General features: G+C 43.0%; 1 protein-coding gene and 1 pseudogene across 5 annotated transcripts in view; one reads left to right on the forward strand and one right to left on the reverse strand.

Moving 5' to 3' along the window:
* The window catches only part of LOC103736521 (nucleosome-remodeling factor subunit BPTF-like), a 35546-nt gene extending 16422 nt beyond the window's left edge, over positions 1–19124 (forward strand). The window contains exons 2-6 of one of the 5 annotated variants that reach the window (XM_029564900.1): positions 1858–1926; positions 11268–11383; positions 12839–12929; positions 15869–15927; positions 17978–19124. In XM_029564900.1, coding sequence (XP_029420760.1) covers positions 15912–15927; positions 17978–18909 — 948 coding nt within the window. In that variant the 5' untranslated portion in view covers positions 1858–1926; positions 11268–11383; positions 12839–12929; positions 15869–15911 and the 3' untranslated portion in view covers positions 18910–19124. The remainder of the gene's footprint in view (positions 1–1857; positions 1927–11267; positions 11384–12838; positions 12930–15868; positions 15928–17977) is intronic. The other 4 variants (XM_029564898.1, XM_029564899.1, XM_029564901.1 and 1 more) reach the window with 4 other exon arrangements.
* LOC103736519 lies at positions 1245–7868 on the reverse strand (annotated as a pseudogene).
* Positions 19125–26595: the final 7471 nt, after the last annotated feature.

The following is a 26595-nucleotide window of genomic DNA, read 5'->3' on the forward strand; positions in this document are numbered from 1 at the left end:
TTTTAGACAGTAGATCCAAAATAAAAATGTCAGTAGGGTTATGATCCCTCTGTAGGCTTGAGGAAAACTCCTTGTTTGGTTCTTCCAACTTTCTGTGACTCTAATTGTTCCTTGGCTTCTGTCCCCATCACCCCAATCTCTACCTCCATGGTGAGTGAACTTCTTTTCTGGGTCTTTGCCACTGTGCCTGTGTACTCTCTTTGTTTTGTGTAAAAACACCAGTCATTAAATCTTATATATGAGTTCACCTTAACTAATTGCATCTTCAAAGACATTATCTCCAAGTCAGGTCACAGTTACAGCACAACTTAGTATGTTACACTTATTGATGGACATGTGGATGTCTTCATTTGTTTGATATTTGAACAGCTGCTAGACGTTTTCTGTGAATCTTTGTATAAGTTCTTACACACTATGCATACGTTCTTGTTGTGAAATGCTTCTGAGATGTCAGTTGCTAGTACATAGAACATGATAGGGTTTACTAAATTGTACTTCAGAGAGTTTGCATGAAATCCTTCTCTTGTAATTCTAGCCTCTTCAACAATCTGAGAATTGAAAAGACAATCTCATCTTTCATTTCCATGCCTTAGATTATTTGTTGAAATTATCACATTCTCATTTGTTTGTAGATTGTGTGTGAATCTCTGAATTACTAGTTGTTTTAGGTCCTAGCTGAGTTGCTGGTCTGTCTTTTATTTAATTAATTTTACTTCACATGCTTATTTTTTACATCACTACTTTCCATTGTTTTTATCTTCTCACTTGAATAGAATTTGATCTTTTACAGAAACTTGAAGCAACAGATTATGTGAAATTATATCTTCATAAAGAAGGGGTTTTAGCTCCTTGCAGCTGTGATGTGAGCCTGGAAAGTGCTTAATGAGTTACTGTGTCTGTGATTAGCATGGTCCCTATACAGAGACACACACAGAGGAGGGTAAACAGTACACTGGACGTGAGGCGTATTTGAAAGTGTGTCAGTCGTAGAACTTAATCTAAATCTGTGAAGAGGTAAAAACTTCTTTTCTTGTTTTTTTTTTTTTTTTGAGATGAAAGTAATTTGTTATATACTCAATAGATCATTAAAACACAAATGCCTCCAAAAACTAATTTGAAAATATATAATTTCTGAATATACACTTTCAAACTTGTTACACACAGATCATAGTCCAGATAATCAATTTCTTCTTCTCAAAGATTAATAGTACTTGAAAGACATGGAATTCAAAAGGAACCTTTACTCACTCTTTTCCCTTTCTTTTTCCTTCTTTAGAATCTTGTTTGGGTCTGGCAGATCAAGCAAATTGACCTACCATAGGCTTTCCATAAAGAACAGAGCCATTAGCTTCCTCTGAAGCTCTTGCTGCTGCTTTTTCATTTGGAAGTCCAGTGAGCACTAGCCTTTCATGCACCCTTCTTTCATCAAACGTATATCAAACATGATCCACTGTGTTTCTGATGAAAAGTCAACATACCTTCCAGAGATAAATTTAAGGTCCTTTTCTTGAACTTGTCTAGCTAAATTCTTCACATAAATTCTACTGTTTGGTTCATCAGGTTCATAACTTTGGAAAACCGTAAGTGTTTCCATGTCTTCTCTAGAAATTTGACCCTTTTCCAACTCCCTTCTAGAAATACATTCTGGGGGCACATCATCAGAATCTTCTTTAATCTCTTCTGTGATGTCCAAATTAGCTTTAGGGAAGATCTTTCCAAATCCTATACTTACAGCATCAACTTCAGTGACTAGTGAATCAGAATTCTTCTCATCATTTTGTTCCCTTTCTGAATCTTTCTTAAATGCTGCTGGCATGTTGGCAGATACATGGAATTCAATTCTTTTGTTACCTACAGGTTGTAGCTGGTTAAATACATCTGAAGGTAACAGCAGAGGATGCAAATTGCTGTGTGAAGCAGATGAAGGTATAGTCAACACATCCTTTATTTTCTTCTTTTCCTCGCATGTCGAGGCTTTACTGCTTTGGGTCTTCAGGGCTGAAGTTCTGCGAGTTCCGTTAGTTTGATCATTCTGTCTGTCCTCCTCATCGCTACTTTCATATTCTGACTCTTTACTAGGTAACTCTTCATCCTCATACACTGAAGGTCATGCAGTCATTGGCCAATTGGTGTAGGCAAATTCATTTTATTCACAAGATGAAGAACCTGTACGTAGAACTTGGCACAACTGCCTATACTTGCTAGGTTTGTGCTTGAAAGCGCTGGGTAGATATATTTGAGGCATGAATTTAGAGGAAAAGTCAGCCCACGGTTTGGTGCAATTCCATTTTCTATTGTTAAAGAACATGGCCCTTTCTTCTCTTGATCATCTTCTACAACATCATCAGACCTTTTCTTTTATTCCGTACCTGATGTGGGACACAGGGAATGAACCTGATCTTGTTCTTTTGCAAATTCAACAACTAAAGTATGACCTAGATAGAAGTTTCAGCTGATGGAGTCAGCTGCTTTTTCACTAGGGAAAGTAGCAAATGCTGTATGTTTCAGATGCCCCTTATCGGCAACACCAGCACTGACTACACCCCGAAGTACTTCAGCAGGCCCTCCTGCTCCTCCGCCATCAGCTCAGCCAGCAGGAGCCTGACCAGGAGCGTGCAGTAGCCCTGGGGGCCAGGAGAGTAAAGCAGAGGTGGGGCTGCATTGACGGCTCAGCCTCCATCTTCCCTTGTGTTATATATATATTTATTTATTTATTTTACATGTATGAGTGTATTGCCTACATGTATGTAAGTACACCCGCGTCATGTCATGCAATACCCACAGAGGTCAGAAGAGGGCATTGGATCCCTTAGAACTGACATTACAGATGGTTGTCAGCCCCAGCCCAGGTCCTCTGCAAGAGTAGCCAGTACCCTTAACCACTGAGCTATCTCTCCAGCCCTTCTTTCCCCGTTTTTAAATAGGAGGACTTCATTTAAATTGACACACTATGGTACACATCCAGTGGACTACCTGCTCATCATGGCATTCTCTTCCCAACGTCACTTAGTTTGTAATGAAGCATACTGAGGAGAGCAGGCCTGCTTCTGGCTGTACACCCCAAGTAATTGAAAGTAGGACACGAGTATTTGTAAACCCATGATCGTTGCAGCCTTACTCCCAGTAGCCAAAAGTGGAAGGAACTCAAGTGTCCATATTAGGGAAAATACTACATATTTTCTTATGAAATTGTGTGTGTTCCTATGTGTTAGTGCATATAGTCTTCCTTTTTTCTTTCTTTAAAAAGGACTTTTTGTAGCCCAGGCTGACCTTGAGCTATGTAGCCAAGGATGCCTTTGATCTTCTGATTCTCCTGCCTCCACCTCCCTGAGTGTTGGGATTACAGGTGTTCACCAACATGCCCAGTTTTATGTGGTGCTAAAGAGTGAACCAAGAGTTTCGTGTAACCTAGGCACTCAGTCTGCCAGCTGAGCCACGTCCCTAGCCCAGTGTGCATGAGATACCTCTGAAATGCAGATGAGTAAGTAAATGAAGCATGGCATATCCCTGCACTGAAATGTTATCCAGCTCTTAAAAGGAAGGACATTCTGAAACATGCTTCAAATAGATAAAATGTAAGGACAGCATGCCAAATAAAATGACAGCCATTTAAAAGAAAGATATTATTTGATTCCATTTTTGTAATGTACCCAGTGATAGAGTGCAATGATGCCTGTCAGGGCCTAGAGAAAGAAGGGAAATAGGAAGTCATTGCTTAGTAAGTAGGGAGTTGCAGATTTACAAGATGAAAAGAAGTTTGGGGATTGACTCCACCACAATGACAACATACTTAATGCTACTGAATTATATGCTTAATGTACAGGACAACCCCACAAGACTGCGAGTGAATTTCTAAGTAGAAACATTACAGGCCAGAAAGTGTGAGCTATGTTTTCAAAGTGGTGAAAGGAAAAAAAGAAAAAGTTACCAATCAAAAATACCATACCTCACAAAACAATCCTTCAATAATGAAGGAGAGCTGAGCATAGCAGCACATACCTGTAATCCTAGCACTCAGGAGGCTGAGGCAGGAGGACTGAAAGTTCAAGGCTAGCCTGAGCTACATAGTGAATTTAAGACCACCCTGGGCTACATAGCAGCAAGACCCTGGAGAGGGGATGGAGGGGGGAGGGAGAGAGGGAGGGAAAAAAGGAAGGAAGGAGAGAGGAAGGGAGGGAGAGAGAGAGAGAGGGATTGAGTCTCTGAAGAACAAATTTTTCACCATTAGGACTGCCTTGCAAAAAAGGAGACAAAAGTATTATAAATAACTTAGAGGTAGGTTAATGGATCTACAATACAAATTTATAACATTCGTACAAAAATAACATAAGTGTATAGTGGAAGTAAAAATATTGTTTTGTGTGTGATTGAACTGAAGCAGTTATCAACTTAAAATCAACTGTTCTAACTGTATCTGTGGTAAACACCATGGTTAAGACAGAAAATACTTGTAGAAGTTAAATGAGAGAAAAATAAAGAGAACTCACAGTCTATCAGTACAAAAAAAAAATAGTCAGCAAAAGGAAAACAGCAAAGGGAAAAGATGCTCAAAGAAACCACCAGAGGGGCTGGAGAGACAGCTCAGTGGTTAACAGCACTTGTTCCCGCAGAGGACTACAATTAGGTTCCCAGTACCCACATCAGGTGGCTCAAAACCACCTCTAACTCTGGCTCTAGGAGATCTGATTCTCTCTTCTGGCCTCTGTGGGCACTTGCACACACATGACCTGCACATATACATACATACACATAAATAAAAAATAAAAATAAAATCTTTTTTTTAAAACCATAAGGGGAGCCCTCGTGAGGCAGAGGCAGGCAGATCTCTGTGAGTTCAAGGCCAGCCTGGTCTACATAGTGAGTTCCAGACCAGTTGTGGCTACAGGGAGACCCTGTCTCAAAAAGGCCAAAACAAAAAACAAAAAAAACATAAGGGGGCTGGAGAGATGGCTCAGCAATTAAGAGCACTGGCTACTCTTGCAGAGGACCCAGGTTAGTTACCAGCACCTACATGGTAACTAACAACTATCCATAACTCCAGTTTGAGGGGAATCTGACACCCTCTTCTGGCCCCTGTGGGCATTTGCACACCTGTGGTGCACTTACATACATGCAGGCAAGGCCGGGCATGGTGGTGCATGCTTTTAATCCCAGCACTCGGGAGGCAGAGGCTGGTGGATCTCTGTGAATTCAAGGCCAGCCTGGTCTACATAGTGAGTTCCAGGACAACTGGGGCTACAGGGAGACTCTGTCTCAAAAAGACCAAAAAAAAAAAAATACATGCAGGCAAAACACTCATACATATAGAATTAAAATAAATAGATACAAACCATCGGAATAAGAGAAAGAAATTAATAGAGTGCAGTAGTAAATTCTTCCCTATCCATAATTATTTTAAATATAAATGGGTTAAATACCCCAATCAAAAGACAGAATAGATGAATGATTTTTTTAAGTATATACTATCTATTAGAAACTCACTCAGGAAGCTTGGAGAAGTGGCTCAAAGGTTAAGAGCACGAACCTTCCAGAGGGCCCAATTTCAGTTCCCAGCACCCATGTCAGGTGGCTGACAACTGCATGTAACAACAGCTCCAGTGGATCTGACACCTCTCTTCTGGACTCTATGGGCATCTGCACTCAAGTACACAGACACATACTAAAAGATAAATCTTAAAAAAGAGAAACTCACTTTAGGTTTAAGGGCAAACGTAAGCTAAAGGTAAAGGAACAGCCAGGTATGGTGGTACACACCTTTGATCTCAGCACTTGGGAGGCAGAGGCAGACAAATCTCTGTGCCAGTGAGGCCAGACTGGTCTACATAGTGAGTTCCAGGCCAGTTGTGGCTGCAGGGAGACCCTGTCTCAAATAAAAAAAAAAAACCCAATAATAATAAAATAATATTACTATTATTTAGAAAAAATAAAAGGACAGAGAAAGAGATCCCATAATAGAGCAGGATGTCTGTACTTATGTCAACAAAATCAGCATTAGGTCAGAAACTCACAAGAGACAAAGAAAGGATGATCTAATGATAAAGATGTCAGTATACCAGAAAGATATAATAATTATAAATATATATGCTCCCAACCTCTGAGCACCTAAATACATACAGCAAACGACAGAACTAAAGAGCTAGACAGCAATGCAATAATCATATCAGACTTCAACAGCCCCTTTTCAATAGCAGATAGAACATCCACACAGAGGTCCAGTGAGGAAACTAGTGATTTGAAAGCTGCTGGAGACTTGAATGGACCTATGAGGTGTCAGCAGAATATTCCACCCAGTAATATCAGAATGTGCCTTCCTTTTACTGCATGTGAAACACCCTCCAGGCTAGATCCCAGTGGTAGATCACAGTCTCAGCTCATGCTTCTGTAACAAAATACCTGGGCCTGGGTAATTAACAGAAACTTATTTCTCACAGTTTGGGAGGCTGAGAAATCCAAGGTCAAGGTGCCAGAAGTTTCCATATGAATAAGAGTCCAGCCTCTGCTTGCAAGGTGACCCTTTAAACACTCCATTCCCAGAGGATGGAACACTATTCATCCCATGATGGGGCAGAGAGTAGAAGGCAGTAAAGCCATGAGGGAGGAACCCTACTGATCCATAAACCTCCCTTTAGCCCCAGTCTCCCAACAACAGTGCATTAGCAATTGAGTGTCTAATAATGTGTCTTAGAGGGACAAACATTCAAAACCCATAGTAGTTACCAAACAAGACCTGCATATTTAAAAAGATTGAAATCCTAAAGTAGCTTTCCTGACTACAAGGAAATGAAATTAGAAATCAATAGCAAATAAATAAATAAATAAATAAGCAAGCCTTGAAAATCTACAGGTATGGGCCAGGTGTGGTGGTGCGTACCTTTGATCCTAGCACTCAGGAGGCAGAGGCAGGCAAATCTCTGTGAGTTCAAGGCCAGCCTGGTCTACATAGTTCCAGGCCAACTGGAGCTACAGGGAGACCCTCTCTCAAAAAAAAGAAAATAAATAAATAAATAAATAAAATCCACAAGTATGTACAAATTAAACAGTGAACTCTTGAATAGCTAGTGAGTCAAGAAATCAGAAGATATACTAAATTTTACTTCTAGGAGGTACATGCAGTTCCTAGCTCCCTCCTCCCACCATCCTTAGAACAAACCAAGATAATATTTCTACAAACTACAGTTTAGGGAACCAAAGAATTTATTGGGCTTACTAACAGAGCATAGGGTGAGGATGAACATTACTTACGAAGGTGTGGGCACATGTGGACTTCCTTCCTACATTGTGGCTGGGACCCTCTGACCTCCCAGCAGTGGCCCAAGATAGCGAAGGCCACCCCCTCCCTCTCATGCAGCTAAAGCCAACTGATTGGGTGGGAGAGATGACTGACTCCCCCCTGACCTTCCTTTTCTAGCAGGTCAGCAGTCAAGCTTATAATCCTAGATGAGCTGGTGCAACCAGGCTTGGGAAGGAGACATGATTATAGCTTGTCAGTTTAGTTTGCCAGGCAGAGGACAAGTTCACACTCCACCCCTTCCTCCAGCTCTTACATTCTTTCTGCCAGCCTCTTCCATAAGAGTCCCTGAGCCTTGGAGGGGGTGATGGATATAGGATAATTTTTTTTCCATTGTGGTGAGAGACTGAACTCTCTCTGGCCTTTTCATCATTTGTTTCCAAGACGTGGCTGTTGATTCATCGCAGTGGTATTTTTCCTACTATGACGACAAATGAAAAGAAGCAGAAACATTGATGTAATAATCTAACTATGGGTGTAAACACAAATGTTTAGAAGATACCTTAACAGGTGCATCACATTCATCTAAGAAAACACTTGCATCAGCTTCCCCACTAGGGCCTATGACTTCCCCTGCCATTGGGAGTTAGCCTGGGTTGTACTAAATGTGTGTTTCTCCCCAAGGAGTGAACCTTAAATTCAATCAGAAATTTGTTGGTTGTACATATATTAGTCAAGCCATTATTGAACCAGCAGGCACATCTTGCTTGGCATGTTGATAGTGCAACACGTGGGGGGTCCATCATTAAGCAGAGCTTTTGGGAACCATTCTCCTCTAACAATTCTGCTAAGGATCTCCTAGCACTATGAGGGCCAGCCGTCTGGTGTCAGTTTCCAGCTTGGTCTCAGCTTGATCTCTCCCTTCCCCATGCTCATATCATGCAGCGTCTTCAGCAATAGGGACTTACCAACTGTTTCTGGTGTGATACCAACATTAGTGACAATAGCCTCTATCATTTTGAGGCCCTCGAGAGTCTCTCTAGCCAACAGCTCATGGGGGGCAACCCACCCCTGATACTGAAATTTTTATTTTATAATTGTACAGTTTTGGGGAGCCTCTATTTTTATTTTATAAGATATTTGTTGTTTGCTCTGACATCTACAGGATCAGGCTGTTGCAGACTTTCCCCAACCATTCTGGTGGGTATCACTTATGCCTTACCTGACCATAAAGTTCTCAAGAATTTTACAGCTATAGCTAGCTAGCCTTTATTTCTTCAGGTGTACTTGCTGCCTCTCAAATGGGTTTCACATCTGTAAAACACTCAGAGGTTGCCGGATGTGGTGGTGCATGCCTTTAATCCCAGCACTTGGGAGGCAGAGGCAGGTGGATCTCTGCGAGTTCAAGGCCAGCCTGGTCTACATAGTGAGTTCCAGGCCAGCTGGGGCAACAGGGAGACCCTGTCTCAAAAAGACCAAAAAAAAAAACCACTTAGAGGTTAACATTATATACTAAATCAAACATGGACAAGGTCTAACATAGCATGGAAAGATTTATCCATTTGTATTATTTTCTCAACAAATCTATGTTGTGCACTGTAGCATGGATAAGAAGCATCAACTTACTTAGTTCTTTATTATCTTTTTTGGGGGGGTCATTCTGCATCCTGGGGATTTTATATGGAGCCTCCCTGCATTTTCTTATCCTTGATAAACTCACTGGGGCTAGCTCAGGTTGTCTGAGCACAGGGCCAAGGAAGAATAGGGCCCCTCTTGCCCCTGATGCACCTGTTGGTTTCCTGAGTCAGGTAGGCCCTGTGTCTGCCTCCTGACTGTAGCCATATCTGTTGTTTCTCCATTGACCACACGTGTCTTCTGGGGGAGGCCCTGGCTGGGCAAACTCTCTGCATCCCTAGCATAACCTTTCCCCGGAGAGAAATGTACCCTTAATCTTTGGGGGTCCTTATCCACCCTTGGGACAGTTTTTATCTTCTGTATATCTTTTGTGAACTGCCCCTCAGATTTTAAAGCCTTCCAAAAGCTCCTTAGTACAGAATTTGGCTTTTTATCAATTTTTTCTTTAAGAACTTGGGCTAGACACAGATCTTACCACATTTGACTTTGAGTAACCCAAACGGACCTCTTTTTTGTTTTGTCATTTTTATATCATTTTTAGGTTGTTTTACTTTTTTTTTTTGTCTTTTTGAAACAGGGTCTCCCTTACTATGTAGACCAGACTGGCCTTGAACTCACAGAGATCCACCTGCCTCTGCCTCCCAAGTGCTGGAACTTCTTGTTTTACTATTTTACAGACTCATTTTACACACTGGTTTAAGTCACCTAGATCCACCAAAGCCTCTCCTACTTCTCAAAGATCCTGCCCCACTAAGGGACTTAGCAAAACCATTAAAGCACGATACCAATCTCAAGGTCCCTGTTGAATCTCTGGTGAACACAGTCCTATCTGGCCCAGTGAACTGGGCATCATACATTGCTTTCCTCATACCTAGTTCTCTCAGTAATGCCTGTCCCTCTTCTGTGGTCTTCTAGCCCCTCATATCTATGGGAACTTCCATTTATGATGACCAAGTATCTCTAATGGCTTGTACAAGCCAGTGCATCAGGGCCTGTTTCCCCCTGTACTGCCTCAGGTTATGTAGCCTATGTCTCAAGGAGGGATGGTGGGTGGTTGTATAGCTCAGCTTTATAAGTGTTCAGCTTCTGTAGCACTTAAACTAATATCATTTGCTCCCATGTCCCATATTCTCATAAGCCATGTGGTGAGGGGTGCCTTCCTTATTTGAAAGTCTTCCCTAGTTCCAACAGCTCCAATGTGGAGTATTCTCTACTGGCTGTAGTTCCTTACACCAGACCATTGTTAAGGCCTCCATCAGCATGTTGAAACATGACTTTTTTCTTTCTTTGTGTTAAAGGTTGAATCTGAGGGGCATCTTTAGCTATTGCTAGGTCATTCTCTTCCTCATCACTATCTGCCTTCTCCCATGGGTCCAATGTTTGGGGACTCCAGGTTGAGCCTTATATTACCAATCTAATCTGGGCTCTCTTCCCTTTCTGGCCCCCCTAGCCATAAAAAAGGGGCAAGCTAAAATCTTCACTTTTTCTCTCACAAAATTCACTGGCCAGGTCAGAGGCTGATACTGAAGAGGAACACATACCTTTTTAGTCGTATCCCTCTGAGCTGCTATGGCCTCTGCCTGGGAAAAATCTTTTATTATGCAAAGAAGCAGCCAAGCAGTAATTGCAGCTGCTTGATGAAATTTTGGCCCCTGCCCTACTCCCAAGGCTTGCAAATTTTGCTCTAGACCTCCACAGTCCTTAAAGCATTTCCCATACACACATGGTGGCCCCCATTGCTTAAGCCTGCACACTATTTTATACCATTTACAAGAGGACGGCCAGCCTGGGATTTCCCCCACTGACCTCGTCTACTTAGGTGGCCTCATTCTAGTTACACATCTTACTATCCACTGCATTATCCCTACCATTGCCACGACCCTGACTAGGCTTGTGGGGCTAGCCCACCATGTCCATATTTCCTTTGCCCACATTCTTCCCTCACCCAACTTTGTTTCAGTCATTGGCCTCCTTCCCCATATCAGAGACATCATCATTGCTCTTTCCAAATTCCTCCTCAGTTTTGTGGTATCCTGTCCAACTACACCAATTGTAGCTAAATTTTATTTCTGGAAGGTGCTCCTTCCTCCCACTGTTCTTATGACAAACCGAGATAATATTCCTTCAAGCTCCAGTTTAGGGAACCAAAGAATTTATTTGGCTTACTAACAGAACAGAGGGTGGGCATGGGAGTTACTTACAAAGGTGTGGGCATGTGTGGGCTTCCTTTCTACATTGCGACTGGGACCCCCTGACTTCCTGGTGGTGGCCCAAGATGGTGAAGGCTACCCCCTCCCCCTGGCTTCCCCTGTCCCTATCCTTAGTCCCTCCCCCTCATACAGCTAAGGCTGACTGATTGGGTGGGAGGGATTACTGACTCCCCACAACCCTCCTTTTCTTGCAGGTCAACAGTCAAGTTTATGATCCTAGAGGAGCAGGTGCAACCAAGCTTGGGAAGGAGGTGTGACTAAACTTGTCAGTTTAGTTTCCCAGGTGGAGGACAAGTTCATACAACAGAAGGTAAATTCAAAAATATCTTGAAATAAGTGAAGATGAAAATGCCACACGCCAAAATTTATAGAATGAATTAAGTGGGATCCTTGTACTAAGTGATATGCATGCACACAAATGCCCATGTTACAAAAGAAGAATCGCTATCTAAATTTACATCACGGGTAACTAGAAAAAAATAGGGAATTGTGTCTAGAGTTGGCAGAAGGAAGAAAATGATCAAAGTAGACATAAAATAAGATTAACAAAATTAAGAGTTATTTTTCTGAAAAGGTGAATATAAATTGACAAAACTTTAGATAGACTTACTGAGGGGAGAAAAGACTCCAGTAAATAAAACCAGAAATAAAAGAACAGACATTATAGTCAGTACCACAGAAGTAAAAGGAATCATGATACCATGCCTGATGGTGCACACCTGGGATCCCAGCACTGGAGAGACAGGAGGATCAGGAACTCAAGGTCATACTTGGTACATAGCTACATAGCAAGTTCAAGACCAGCCTGGGCTATATGGAACCCTGTCTCAAAAAAAAAATCATAAATGACTACTATAAATAAATGCAGCAATATGCAGAACATAGAAGAAATGGAAGAATTCCTAGAAACATATAACTGACCAAGACTGACTCCTACAAAAACGGTCTGAAGCCAAGTGTTGTAGCACACCACACACCTGTAATCCCAGCCCTCAGGAGTTGGAAGCAGGAGAATTGCTGCAAGTTCAAGGCTAGTATGGTCTATCTAGCGAGTAGCAAGCCAATCAGGGCAACATAGGGAGACTTGTTGAAAGAGAGAAATAAGGGGAAGGAAGGGAGGGAGGGAGGAAGGGGAGAGGGGAAGGGAGGGAGGGAGGAGCACATGGTTGTAATTCCAGCAGTTGGAAAGCAGAGGCAGGAAGAAGTAAAGCTCTATTGAGGTCAAATGCTAGGTCCTTGGGAGACTGAAGCATAAGTTAAAGTACTGCCTGGACTGGGTTGCTGAGATGGTTCAGTGGGTAAAAGCACTTGCTACCAAGTCTGATAACGTGTTCAATCCCAAGAACTCACAGAGTAGGAGAGAACTGACTCCTATAGGTTGTCCTGTGACCTCCACACATGTGCTATTGTTGTGTGTGTGTGTGTGTGTGTCCAGAACTGCAACAAAACAACAAAAAATAAATTTCAACAAAAAAATGCCAATTTCTGCTGTAATCTTTATGACACAGCGTGTTAAGGAGGCATCAAGAGAAGAATTAGGCTATAAATTTCCATGCTACACACCAATTTCAGAGAATGGGCCTTCGTGCCCTTCTGTCCACTCTGTGCTGTAAGTACCATGTAGAGAAAGTCTGAACAGGCGTTCCCAGTATGACTCTTGGATTAGTAACCAAATAAAGAACTGGTCATCAGATCCAGATGACTTCACTGGTGAATTCTACCAAATTAGAACATAACTAATCTAATCCTTCTCAAACTCTTCCAGAAGCCTGAAGAAGGATAATTTTCAAATTTCATGAGGATGTTTCCCTGAACCCAAAACCAGACAAAGACAGCAGAAGAAAAGAAAACTACAGGTTGGATTAGTAACCAAATAAAGAACTGGTCATCAGATCCAGATGACTTCACTGGTGAATTCTACCAAATTAGAACATAACTAATCTAATCCTTCTCAAACTCTTCCAGAAGCCTGAAGAAGGATAATTTTCAAATTTCATGAGGATGTTTCCCTGAACCCAAAACCAGACAAAGACAGCAGAAGAAAAGAAAACTACAGGTCAGTATCCCTGATGAATAGCTGTCAGTGTTTAAAAAAAAGCCCTCTACAAAATAATCACAAATCAAATTCAGCTTTACATAAAGAATTCTACTTCGGGGCTGGAAAGATGACTCAGTGGTTAAGAGCACTGACTGTTTTTGTAGAGGACCCAGGTTCAGTTCCCAGCACCCACCGTCTATAACTCCCCTTCCTTAGTATCTGACACTCTCTTCTGACCTCCATGGGCATTGCATGACATAGGTGTGCTTAAATACATGCAGACAATACATTCGTACACATAAAAATAATAAATAATTTTTTAAAATCCTACATTATAAACAAGAAGGATTTATCCCTGAGAGGTCAGGATGGTTCAACATGAAAATCAGAATAAAAGGGGCTGGAGAGATGGCTCAACAGTTAAGAGCACTGGCTGCTTTTGCTTTGCTGGTTCCCAGCACCCACATACAACAACTGTGCGTAACTCCAGCTCCAGGGGATCCAACACTTGCACTTATATACATGCAGGCAAAACATCTGTACACATAAAATAAAATAAAAATACATCAATCAAAACAATTTTTAAAGCAGAATAAAGGATAAAAATCATGCGATCATAATATGATTCCTAATATGCATCATGGCAGGAGTCTCTCTCTCTCCATCTCTCTCTCCATATATGTGTGTGTGTGTGTGTGTGTATCCTCTCTCTCTGTCCTCCTTCTCTTTTATATACACACAATCTTCAATCAATAAAATTTTTAAAAATAGTTCTGCAAGCCAGGCCTGGTGGTGCACGCCTTTAATCCCAGCACTCAGGAGGCAGAGGCAGGTGGATCTCTGTGAGTTCAAGGCCAGCCTGGTTCACATAGTGAGTTCCAGGACAGCTGGAGCTACTGGGAGACCCTGTCTCAAAAAGATGGGGAAAAAAAAAGTTTCTGCAGTATACAGCAACATGGATGACCTTGTGGACACTGCTAAGTAAACTAAGCCAGGTTCTGTGATTCCACCTAAAACAAGTCTACAAAACAGGTAGATTCATTGAATCAAAAGTGCAATGGGCTTTTCCCTCTTCTGGGGAACAGCCTCTAAAGGCACAAGATATAGTCCAGTGTTTGAACTAACAGTCATGGGTTTTTCTACAATGCAGCCTCCAATAAAACAAAGCCTGGTATACATAGTGAGTTCCAGGACAGCTGGGGCTACAGGGAGACCCTGTCTCAAAAAAAAAAAAAAAAAAAAAACCAAAGCTGTCCTGAACCCCTGGTAACAGAATTGTTCACCTTAAGTTGGGCATGGTGTGCTTGCCTATAATCCCAGCACTTGAAAGATTTAGGCAGGAGCCCAGGATATATAATGAGAGCCTGTCTCAAAACAAAACAAGGGCTTTCCTACTTCCCCCTCTTCCCCCTCTTCGCCCTCCTCCTCCCCCTCCCTCCTCTTCCTCCTCTTCCTCTTCCCTGTCCTCCTCCTCTGAATGTGCATTACTCATAACTTTTTAGTCACTTGTATTTATATTGTGTTTAAAAGCTGCTTTGGGGACTGGAGAGATGGCTTAGCAGTTCAGGATACTTGCTGTTCTTGTAGAAAAACCAGCTTCAGTTCCCAGCTCCCACATGGTGGCTCACAATCACCTGTGACTCCAGTTCCAGGGGATCCAAACCTTCTTCTGGCCTTCTAGGGCACTGCACACATGTGGTGCACTTACATACATGCAAGCAAATGAATGTATAAAAACATATTTTAAAAAATAAATAGAGCCAGGCGTGGTGGCGCACACCTTTAATCCCAGCACTTGGGAGGCAGAGGCAGGTGTATCTCTGTGAGTTCAAGGCCAGTATGGTCTACATGGCAAGTTCCAGGCCAGCTGGGGCTACAGGGAGCCCCTGCTTCAAAAAGACCAAATAAATAAATAGATAGGTGATTAGACAGACAGACAGACAGACAGACAGACAGACAGACAGATAGAAGTAGCTTTGGACTCTGATTTAGGAAAGGCTGAGAAATGTCATGAACACTTCTTACCCTTCAACATGCATGACATCACTTCGAGATTTGTCAGTGCAGTCTGCCTCAGCAAGTCTGGAGTGTGCCTGGCATGCTGCACGTCCAGCCAGCCCCAGTGACAGCTATGTCGGCCCCAGGGCACATCCCAAACAGTGAGAGGGAAATGACCTGCCTAGGGCTGCCCAGCCAGGACTAGAATTCTATCTCCTACCTCCCCAGGCAAGCCAGACCTACCTTGTCCTCTCTCATTCTGTTGACCACCAGTTGGAAATGAGACCCTCAGAAATGGGCCAAGCCACCTGTGCTGCCTGCCTGTCTGTGCTGGCTGCTTCTATGTGGGAACGTAGCTTCTTTCACATAGACATAGACAGTCGCTGCTGTTGCATCTCAGCCCTCCTAGAGCTAAGCTTCCCCTGGTGTTTATGCAACCTGCTGTGTAACAGCAACATGAAATTGCCATTTGTCCTTGCCACAAGAGATGGTTGGAAAAGAGCCCTCCAGAAGCTACAAACTTTCCTCCCTCCCTTATGAAACCTGAGGCCACTACAGGCATGCTGGGTACAGAGCTGCCTCATTCCACTGAGCAGTACTCTTGGGTTAGGGTCCTTGGGGCCTGGTTCTGTAGTCATCTTTAGATACATCATTGTATGCAACCCTCAACACCCTGTGAAAGGGAGGGCTCTTATTATTATTATTATCATAATTATTATTTGTGTGTGTATGTATGTGTGTGTGTTGGTGCACCTACAGAGTTCAGAGGAAAACTTTCAGAAGCCATTTCTCTCCTTCGACCATGAGCTCCAGCACAGGCAAGTGCTTTTTTTACAAGCTGAGCCATTTTGTTGACTCAGTGGCCTAAAAGGAGGGTTCTTAGACCGTTTTTACCGATGAGAAAACTGAAACTCCAGCTCATTAAGTGTTTGCCTAAGGACACGTACCTAGAACTCAAAGCTTTGTTTGTAATCACTCTACCTTGCTAAAAATGGTGCAGGTCACCGGTTCAGGTTAGCCCTAGGGACCCTTGTGCAGCCTATTTGTTGGGTTTCAGTAGTGCAGCCAAAGTCCCGAGTTGTTTGTTTCCCCTCCCCCCCACTAGTCTCCTCTGAGAAGGTGAGGATTGCAGCTTTGTTTTGTGTATGTTTGTGTATGCGTGCACGTGTGTTTATGTGTTCCTGTGTGGATATACGTATGGAAGCCAGAGATCAGTGTCAATCAGTGTCTTCCTCAGTTGCTCTCCATCTTACCCATTTGAGGCGTGATGTCTCACTGAACTTGCCTGTTCAACTAGCCTGAATGACCACTGAGTCCAGGGATCTTCCTGTCTCCACCTCCCCAGCTCTGGGATTACAAGCATGCAGCACCACACCCAGCTGTTACATGGCTGTTGTGGATCCAAACAGGTCCTCATGCTTGTGCAGCAAGTACTTTGCTAACTGAGCATCCCCTCAGCCTGAGGATCACATTTCTCAATTTTCCTGTAGCCGAAATTCATTTCCCTATCAGACACTTGTTCTGCTATGGGCACAGCTATGTCTCAGGTGACTTGGACAGTCCTGGTTCATTCCATATCTTCTGGGGCAACTTGGGCCTTCCTTAATCCATCCAAACCCAGCCCTTGCTCCATGGGTCACAACCATCTCCTGGAAGTTTGCCCAAAGAAGGGCTGACCACTGTAAATGGATGCTTTTGCAGCCCCAAAACATCTCTCAAGGGCCTAAGAGCTATTTTCAGGAATGCAAATTTCAAAAGAAAAAGGTTTCAGCCTCCAAGTCCCATAAGAGGACAGAGTTCTAACTTGAGAATTTCTACCCGACAAACACAGCTGTCCTCTCATTTCACCACTTGACTTCTACTCACATGGCTTACTCTCTCTCCCTTCAAACCCTTCCCTGTCCTCCCTCATACCTCATAGCTCCTCTCTTGCTTCCTGGACTCAGTGCTGGTTTGAATGAGAATCTCCCCCATAGGCTCTGGGCATTTGAATCATTGGCCCCAGTTGGTGACATTGTTTGGAAGGTTTAGGAGGTCCATCCTTGCTGGAGGAAGCACGTCACTGGGGGTGGACTTTGAGAGTTCATAGTCTTGCCCCAATTCTAGTTTCTCACTCTGCTTTCTGCATGTGCTTGGAGGTGTGACAGCTCAGCCTCCTGATTGGCCTGCCTCTGCCACCATGCCTCCCTTTGTGATGGACTCCTGTCCCTCTGTAAATATAAGCCAAATAAACCCTTTTATCCGTTGCCTTGGTCATGGCCTTTTGTCTCAGCAACAGAAAAGTAACTAATACAGTCTCTAGAGACATCCCATCAATACAGAAACTAAACATTCAAATCTTGTATCTGTAATTGAGAGCAGAGATGCAGTATATGTCTTTCTGGCCCTTGGTTACCTTACTCAGTATAATATTTTTCCATTCCATTGACTTACCTGCAAATTTCATCAATTTTCTTTATAACTGAATAAAATTCCATATTTATATGTACCACATTTTCATTAGCCATTCATTGGTTGATGGACATCTAGGTAGATTCCATTTCCTAGTATTTCAAACAGCAGTAGTAAACATAGACATGCAGGTATTTCTGTTATAGGATAGAGAGTCCTTTTGATAGATGCCCAGGAATGGGATCGCTGGCTCATGTAGTAGTTTTGTTGTCAGTTTTTTTGAGAAACGTCCTCACTGATTTCCACAGTGACTGTACCAGTAGTAAACAAGGGTTTCCCTTTCCCCACATCTTTGCCAGTACTTGTCATTTATTTTTTCAATAATGGCCATTCTTACTGGGGTGAGATGAAATCTTAAAGTAGTTTTTGATTTGCATTTCCTTGATGACTAAAAATGCTAAACACTTTTTTAAATAGCTGAGATCCTGAAAAAGAGAACGCTCCTAGACAAAGATCTGCAGGTCGGGGTGCAGGAAGAGCTGAAGGGAGACCTGAACATGAAGAAGGGGAGCGACACAGCACAGGTGGAGCAGGTGGTGCAGGCCAGTGTGGCAGCAGCACCCACAGCCCCAGTGACAGCAGCACTGGCAGCACCTCCAGCGCCTCCTCCTCCTCCTCCCTCAGCATCCGCTCCACTGCCCCATCCCACAACCCCACCACCAGCAGCTGCCCAGAAGAGGAAGCGGGAAGGGCAGAAGGATGCCAAGTCCAAGAAGAAAATGATCTCCACTGCCTCAAAGGAAACTAAGAAGGACACAAAGCTCTACTGTATCTGTAAAACACCTTATGATGAGTCTAAATTTTATATTGGCTGTGATCGGTGTCAGAATTGGTACCACGGGCATTGTGTTGGCATCTTGCAAAGTGAGGCAGAGCTCATTGATGAGTATGTCTGTCCACAGTGCCAGTCGAAAAAGAATGCCATGACAGTGCTCACACCACTGACAGAGAAAGACTATGAGGGCTTAAAGAAGATACTGCACTCCTTACAGACCCATAAGCTGGCCTGGCCTTTCCTTGAGCCAGTAGACCCCAGTGTTGCACCAGATTACTATGGTATTATTAAGGAACCCATGGATCTTGCCACCATGCAAGAAAGAGTACAAAAACGGTATTATGAAAAGCTGACGGAATTTGTGGCAGATATGAACAAAATTTTTGATAACTGTCATTACTACAATCCAAGTGACTCCCCTTTTTGCCAGTGTGCAGATGTCCTGGAATTATTTTTTGTACAGAAATTGAAAGGATTCAAGGTTAGCAGGTCTCTTAACAAGAAACGACAGTCTACAGCTTCAAGTTCAGTGTGTAAACTTAACCCAAAGCACAGCAAGAATCGGGTTGTCTGAACTAGTTTAAATTAAAGAGCCAGATGATTTTAGTCAGGTTATCCTGACAAGGCTTGACCTGAACTTCGTTTTCCTTGGTCCTAACAGTCCAGTTGTATTCTTGACCAATTTTGTCAGACAGACAAGAACAAAGTTAATGACATCATTATCTTGTCAAGATCAAATGGTTTTACTATTGTGGCAGAAGTGGGAAAACTTTGTTTATTGAAAAAAAAGAAAGCAAGGAAAAAAAATATGCTATGGGGTCCAGTGTGTAACTCCATGGAAATGCCACGTCTGCTCTTCAGTAGAGAAGCTGGTTTAGAGTCTCACAGAAAACTTTTGACTTTTTTTTTTTTTTTTGGTCTTTTTGAGACAGGGTCTCCCTGTAGCCTCAGCTGACCTGGAATTCACTATGTAGACCAGGCTGGCATTGAACTCACAGAGATCTGCCTGCTTCTGCCTCCCAAGTGCTGGGATTAAAGGCGTACACTAGTTCACCTGGCTTGACTTTTTTTTTTTTTAATTGTTGCAAAAAAGACACTTTTTATTGCTGTACTCATTTGTCAGGTAATTGTTTTTTCTTATAAAATGCAGCCCCGGTCCATCCCATATGTTCTCATGATTCCTGTAGGTAAAGTACACAGCAACCTCTAGATGCCTTTTCCTTCTATGAAAGGAGCTGCTGTGTATACATGTGCTCACACACAGCTTGGAATCAACAGTGAGTTTATTGTTCATGGTAGAGGAAAATGAAGCTTGCAGAAAAGTTGAGCTCAGTGCTCCTGGACGACAGACTCCATTGCCTGGAATATACCAGTACAGTTTGTCATTTACTCCGCACCAGGCTGAAGTGAGCAAAATCTATTTGAAGGTTTCTCGTTTGTAAACCGTTTTCAGATTATAATTTTTTTCTTTTTGTATTAAAATTCAACTGTGGATGTATATGAATCCAAATAAATAAGATAATTTTTTCACCCACAAAAAAAATTTATTAGCCATTTATATTTCTTTTGACAACTCTGTCCAAGTCATAGTTCGATTTTTTAATTGAGTTGTTTCCTTACTTTGGTTCTTTGTATATTCTAGATACGAATCCTCTGTTAGATGTAAAATAACAAGGGTGATTTCTCCCATTTTGTAGGCTGTCTCACTCAACTGACCATTTCCTCTGCTGTACAAGAGCTTTCTAGTTGCATAAGGTAGAGGTAAGATCTTACTTGCCATGTAGCTCAGGCTAGTCTGTGATTCCTAATCCTCCTACATCTGCCTCTGCAGAGTGTTGGGATCACAGGTGTAAATGCAAAAACATAGCTCTCACCTCAAAAGGATAAGAGATGTTTTCTTCTGGAGCCAAAGATCGTGGCTCGGGAACACAGACTTAGGTCACCCCAAATTCCACGTTCCAACATGGTAACAGTTTGCTGAAATTTTTATGGTAACAGAACAAAGAAAGCCATAAACCAAGGCACTTTTCAAATGCATTGGTGGAAACGTTAAGTAGACAGTTACAGCAAAAGAGAGAAATCTCAGCTATAGGCCCCAGGTGCTAATGATATGCTTGGTCTTTTTGTTGGTGCAAGCTAATGGTCTGCCAAGTTAACGTGTTCCAGAAGGTTTTTAATCCGTTAGTCAGAAGATGTTATGTCCAACACAGAAGTAAAGAGTGGTTATTTAGGGAGATAAAGATGGCCCAAGATAGACTGTAATTAGGCTCTAGACCTGCAGCATTCCAGGCTCTCCGCAGTCACTGAAGTCCTGATCAGTGAATTGTCTTGCAGATGGTTCAAATACAGGTTCTTTCTGGGAACTTGTGTCTACACAGGCATGTGCCACCAGGCCCAGCCCCCTGGTTCCTTTCATACTGAACAGCCCTCTGTGTGTGTCATTGTCTTCCTCCCTCTCCCCCTCCATTTCTTCCTCCTTCTTCTGTACTAGGGATTGGATTTAGGCCTCAAGCATACTAGGAAAATGCTCTGCCACTGAGCAACATCCCAGCCCCTTTGGAGTCCTTACTTTGACTCTATGCCCCATCTCATGCCCCCTCTACTTCCTTGCTTTTCGTTGGCTTTAAAAGTCATTAATTCTGGGACTGGACAGATGGCTCCATGGTTAAAAACACTGACTTTTCTTCCAGAGGACCCAGGTTCGGTTCCCAGCCTCCACATGGTAATTAACAGCCATCCATGACTCCAGTTCCAGCACGTCTCTGGACACTGCACACGTGGTCCGCTTACATACATGAAGGCAAAGTACTCGTACACATAAAATAAAAATAATAGATAAATATGTTTAAAGTCACTCGTTCTGTAGGCCATGTGCTCTGTATTATTCGTTGCCCACCAGCTTTGTAGATGACAGCTCTCACATGTGGATTATAATGACAGAAATTGCCTGTTATTTTTCAGGAACTTGAAGGACTTTTGATAGGAACTGCTACCTTTCATTTGAGTCTGTGTGAGTATCTGGTGGGGGACTTTCTGAATTCGGGAGGCTGAAAACTCTACCCTTTGATCATGACAATGCTACTGTCCCTTTCTTCCTTTCTTTGTTTTTATTATTATTATTACCATTATTATTGTTATCAATATTATTATTATCAGCTCATATAGCCCAGGCTGGACTCAAACTCCTGTTCTTCCTGAGTCTGTCTCCCAGGGGCTTGAATTGCCACTATGTGCCACCATACCTGACTCTTTTTCTGACATTCATCCTATGACAAATCATAAAGCTTCACTACTTGTACATAGACCACTAATTTACTCACCTCCAGTCATCACACACACACCTTAAGTCTCCATGTTCCTTTGTCCTCTATGTAATTGCCAAACTCTACCCTCAGGGGAATGGTTGAAGACCTGGGTCTTCCACCCCTAAAATTTCTAGCATCTCTCAACAGCACCCTCTGGAGATCAAGCTGTCAAAGCATGAGCCTTTGGGGGACAGTCTAGCTTCCAAGTATAGCACTGTCTGAGGAAGGCTGGAGAACTGAAATCCGAAGAGGGGCAGCAGGGTGGCTCAGAGCTTGGGAGAAGAGAAATGTCCACTCTCTCTGAAGTTAGTCCTGCTTGTGTCAAGAGAGCACGACAGAGGAAAATGAGATTGCCTTTGCTCCTCATTTCCGGCTCCCTCCACTTTCCACAGCCCCCCCAACATTCACCCGTGCACTACTCCCCTCACCTGTCCCTCCACCCCACCGCACCCCCTGACCTTCTTACTGACTAGAGTGTGTGAGTTCTGCTAGAAGTCCTGGCCTTTTGGAGAAATATCCATGCCTCTCCTGTGCCACCCACCCCATATTTGTCTTCCTTTCCTCTCTGCCGCCTCCAAATGGCATGCCTTGGCATCCTACCTGTTGAACTTTGTCCTAATAAGGGTAGAGTGCTTTTTCCAACTGCCAACAGTAGTCCTATGGCTAAGATAAAAAAGTGAACACAGAGGTGGACTTACACCAATTGCACAAGTAGCAAGTCAACCATTATTGTAACATGACTTCACTGGGAAATTATTTTAGAAGAAAGAGGTTGGCTGAGTTTTCAGTCCTTTTCCCTCCATTTGAACCGAAAGCCTCTGGTCAACCAGCTGGAGAGAACCTGACTCCAGCAACAAGTGGGTTCCAGCTAGCACACCTTCCTTCCTCACTTGACGTGTGAAGAAAAACACTGAATGTGACTTCCCGCTAGTTAGAACCTGTTGTATTTCCTCTTCATTGAACTCATCTACCCACTACTGTGTCTCCCTTTTCCCTCCTGGGATGCTCTGTTTCTGTTTCCCAGCCATGTTTTGCAGTCAGATGAGATTGTCCTTCCTCAGAGTCCTGTGGGCAGAGCAACCCACATGAATGGCTGTGACGGAGAGCAGGGCCCCTCCTCTTGTATCAGTGGGTAGCAAAGAAAGTAGCATGTGCCATTAAAAATGTAAACCTTTGTCCTCAACTCTTGAGAGGCCATCTCTAAACTCTTGGCATGTCCTGTTTGATTAGAGTGCTTTGTTCGTAAAGGGCCTTGGGTCATGCCAAATAGTTTAATTTATGGTTGGAGCTTGGGAAACACATTATCAGCTTAATCCCATAGTGATTAGAAACTAAGGTCACCACTGAGCAGCTAGCCATGTTCACAAGACCCAACCCTAGTGACAGCTCTGGAACCCAGTACTCTGATGTGCATCCTCGCCTGGCAATGCATCATGCTTATTTATTGTTAGACATTATTTCCCCAAAGACTTAGTATCTGTGACTTTACTGGCAAAGGATGCCTGAAAGCTCTGCATATGGAGCTCTGCTGGACTCTGCCTGTGCATCTTTTCCCTTGGATGATGTTAATCAGAAGGATGCTGTCCATTCATTGTAAAAACTTGAAACTCCAAGCATAGTAGTTGCAATCAAGCTCCATGAAACTTTCTAGTGAATTACTGTACTTGGAAGTAGCTCTGCAGATCCCTGAATTTGCAATTTTTTTTGTCAGAAGTGAAGGTGGTCCTGAGAACTATCCCCTAAGTTGAACTTGGTGGTCTTTGACTAGAAACATTCAGTCTCTAGTCTTGGATTTATTCCACTTACCAAGTGGACCTCTTTTACTTCTTTGCTTGGTGGGGAGGGTGTTCCCTGCATGCCCACTGGAGGAGGTGCTGTGGGGATTGAGATGGAAGTGAAGAGGCTGTGAAAGTGGTCCTGCTTCATGCCAGTGCCATAATGTCACACAAGTGTACTGCATGCCCTTCATATCTAGGCACATTTGATGATAGTGTCCATCATATGACTGACCACACCTCTCTCTAGAGGGAGGAAAAGCAGGTTTAACCTAATAATAAACATTGAAGCCTGATTGGAAGCTGTTTCCCCAAGTCAAGGCCCATGGAACTGCTCTCATGGTAAATGAATGCAAGCTCTGCACTCATAATAGGAAAATAGAAATTTAGATTAGAATACACTTATTACCCATCAGAATGGTAAAACCCAAGAATCTTGACCAACCACTCTATTATAGTTTGCTTTCTGTTGCTGTGATAAACACCATGACCAAAAGCAACTTGGGAAGGAAGGGTTTGTTTCAGCTTACAGAATCACAGTTCATCATGAAGGGAAGTCAGGGCAGGAACTGAAGTAGAAACCATGGAGGAACCCTGCTCATTGACTTGCTCACTGACTTTCTTATACAGTGCAGACCCTCCTGTCTAAGAATGGTTCTGTTCATAGTGGACTGAACCTTCCCACATCAATCACCAGTCAAGGCAAGTGCTCAAAGACACAGCCACAGGCCAATCTGAGTGAGGGTTTCTTCAACTGAGATTCCAACTTCCCAGGCAAGCCCAGGTTGTGTCAAGTTGGTGATAAAAACTAACCCAGGACACACTCTATGTTTATTCTGTGGGAATTTAAAATAATACAACCTCTGTTGGGGGAAATTAATCTAATGAAATGACATATAGAAATCTCACTTTAGGGTACTGATCCTGAGTTATGTAAATGATGAGTAGACAGACATCATTCTGGAATAAATTACTATATATAATTTGTAACTGCGAAAAGAACTTTAAATCATGTATTTATATTAAAGATTGTTTGACTAAATTATGGCATGTTTCACAATGGAGTACCACATTGCTATCAAAGTCAACTAAGAAAATCTTTTAGGTATCCTATCTATTGTTAGGGGGGAAAGCACAAAGTTCAAAAAAATGACAAAAGATGTAATAATAGATTGAATTAAAAGTCATTCATGGCCTGGAGAGATGGCTCAGCAGTTAAGAATGCTGGCTATTCTTGCAGAATACCTGGGTTCGAATCCCAGCACCCACATGGCAGCTAACAATTGTCCGTAACTCCAATTCCAGGGGATCCGACAGCCTCTTTAGTCCTGCGCGGACATTGCATGACCCAGGTGCTCTTACCTACACGCAGGCAAAAGGGGCTGAAGAGATGGCTCAGCAGTTAAGATCAAGTACTGCTCTTGCAGACCACCTGGAGTTTAGTTCCCAACATCCATGTTGGGTGACTCAACCTCTTGTAATTCCAGCTCTAGGATATCTGACACCCTCTTCTGGCATCTATGGGTACCTGCACACAGGTGCCCCCCACCCACAGAAATAAAGATAAATCTTTTTTTAATTGGGAGAGGGGCTCTAAGTGCTACTCTTGAGACTGAGTCTCAGCCTTACCACCAGTTATGCAGGTGGCCTTGGCAAGGCACAACCTGTTTTTGCTTCAATTTTTTTATCCACAAAAGGAACTGATAATGGTGCCCAGCTCATGGTTTTTGGATCAGCTACGGCAACACGTGCACAGAGCCTGGTACAGACATAGCAGGGTTTCTGCAATCTTTGCCAGCAGTATCTCTTGCACTCTGCTTTTCAATCTCTCAGGTGTTCACAAGTCTCAGCTCCATTAGCTTTTCTTCTGACCCTCCTCCCTCCCTGTCTAGACAGAGGCAAGGTTAGTGGGATTGTCATCATCATCATCAACAAGGATAGCAATGAGAAGGCATGCTGTAGCCACCTGTGCGTGGGGCTGGGCAACTTGAGTGGCTTTTTAACTCTCATTTTAAACAGGCAGTTGCTAAAACTAAGGTTTCCTGGATTCCGTCTCTGCCTTGGCAGATGCTTTATCTTTAAATGATCTGACTTCAGGGTAACTGCTGTAATGAGGAATGAAGACTAGTGTTTAGTCAGTATTTCAATATACTTAATATGATGGTTTGAATGAGGAATGTCCCCCACAGGCTCCAAGTTTTGAACACTTTATCCCCAGTTGGTGACGCTGCTTTGGAAGGTTTTAGGAGGTGTGGCCTTGCTGGAGGAAGCCTCACTGGGGGCCAGCTTTGAGAGTATATAGCCATGCCCACTTCCAGTCTGTCTGTTTCCTGTACCTGCTTGAAAATGTGACTGCTCAGATTTCTCCTCTGGCTGCCTCCTGCCAGATCTCCCTTACCTTGATGGACTCAGTCCCTCTGGAACCTTAAGTCAAATAAACTCTTCCTTCTATAAGTTGCCTTGGTCATGGTGTTTTATCACAGCAACAGAAAAGTAACATATACTTGATGTACATTTAACTTTTTAAAAATTTTTATTATTTTTATTTTATGTGTATGTGTGTATTGCCTACATGTAGGTAAGTGTACCCATGTCGGTGCAATGCCCGATGAGGTCAAAAGAGGCTGTTGGATCCCCTAGGACTGGAGTTACAGACAGTTGTTAACCGCCATTTGGGTGCTGGGATTCAAACCCAGGTCTTCTGCAAGAACAACCAGTGTTCTTAACTGCTGAGCCATCCCTCCAGCCCCCTTGATGTACATTTTTTATTGGAATTTTATTGGATACCTTTGCTTATCCCCCTTTTGTGAAAAAGAGAACTATTAGATTCTTCAAAAGTAATTCATAGCTCCTGGCCTGCACTACTATCCTCAGGCCTCTTGGGGTAAGTCTATAGCGCGTGATGTACATTTTATTGGAATTTTATTGGATACCTTTGCTTATCCCCCTTTTGTGAAAAAGAGAACTATTAGATTCTTCAAAAGTAATTCTCAGCTCCTGGCCTGCACTACTATCCTCAGGCCTCTTGGGGTAAGTCTATAGCGCAGCCCTCCGTGCCAGGACTCCCTAAGCCACATTCACCCTTCCATCCCCCCCGCCGTTCTATACTTCTAGTTTGGGCCCTGCGCCATTCCTAGTCTTGGGGCCCCAGACACCTGGGGAACCAATACTGCTTCCTGA

Source organism: Nannospalax galili, unplaced genomic scaffold, assembly GCF_000622305.1.
Source record: "Nannospalax galili isolate Female #2095 unplaced genomic scaffold, S.galili_v1.0 scaffold136, whole genome shotgun sequence".
NCBI lineage: Eukaryota > Metazoa > Chordata > Mammalia > Rodentia > Spalacidae > Nannospalax > Nannospalax galili.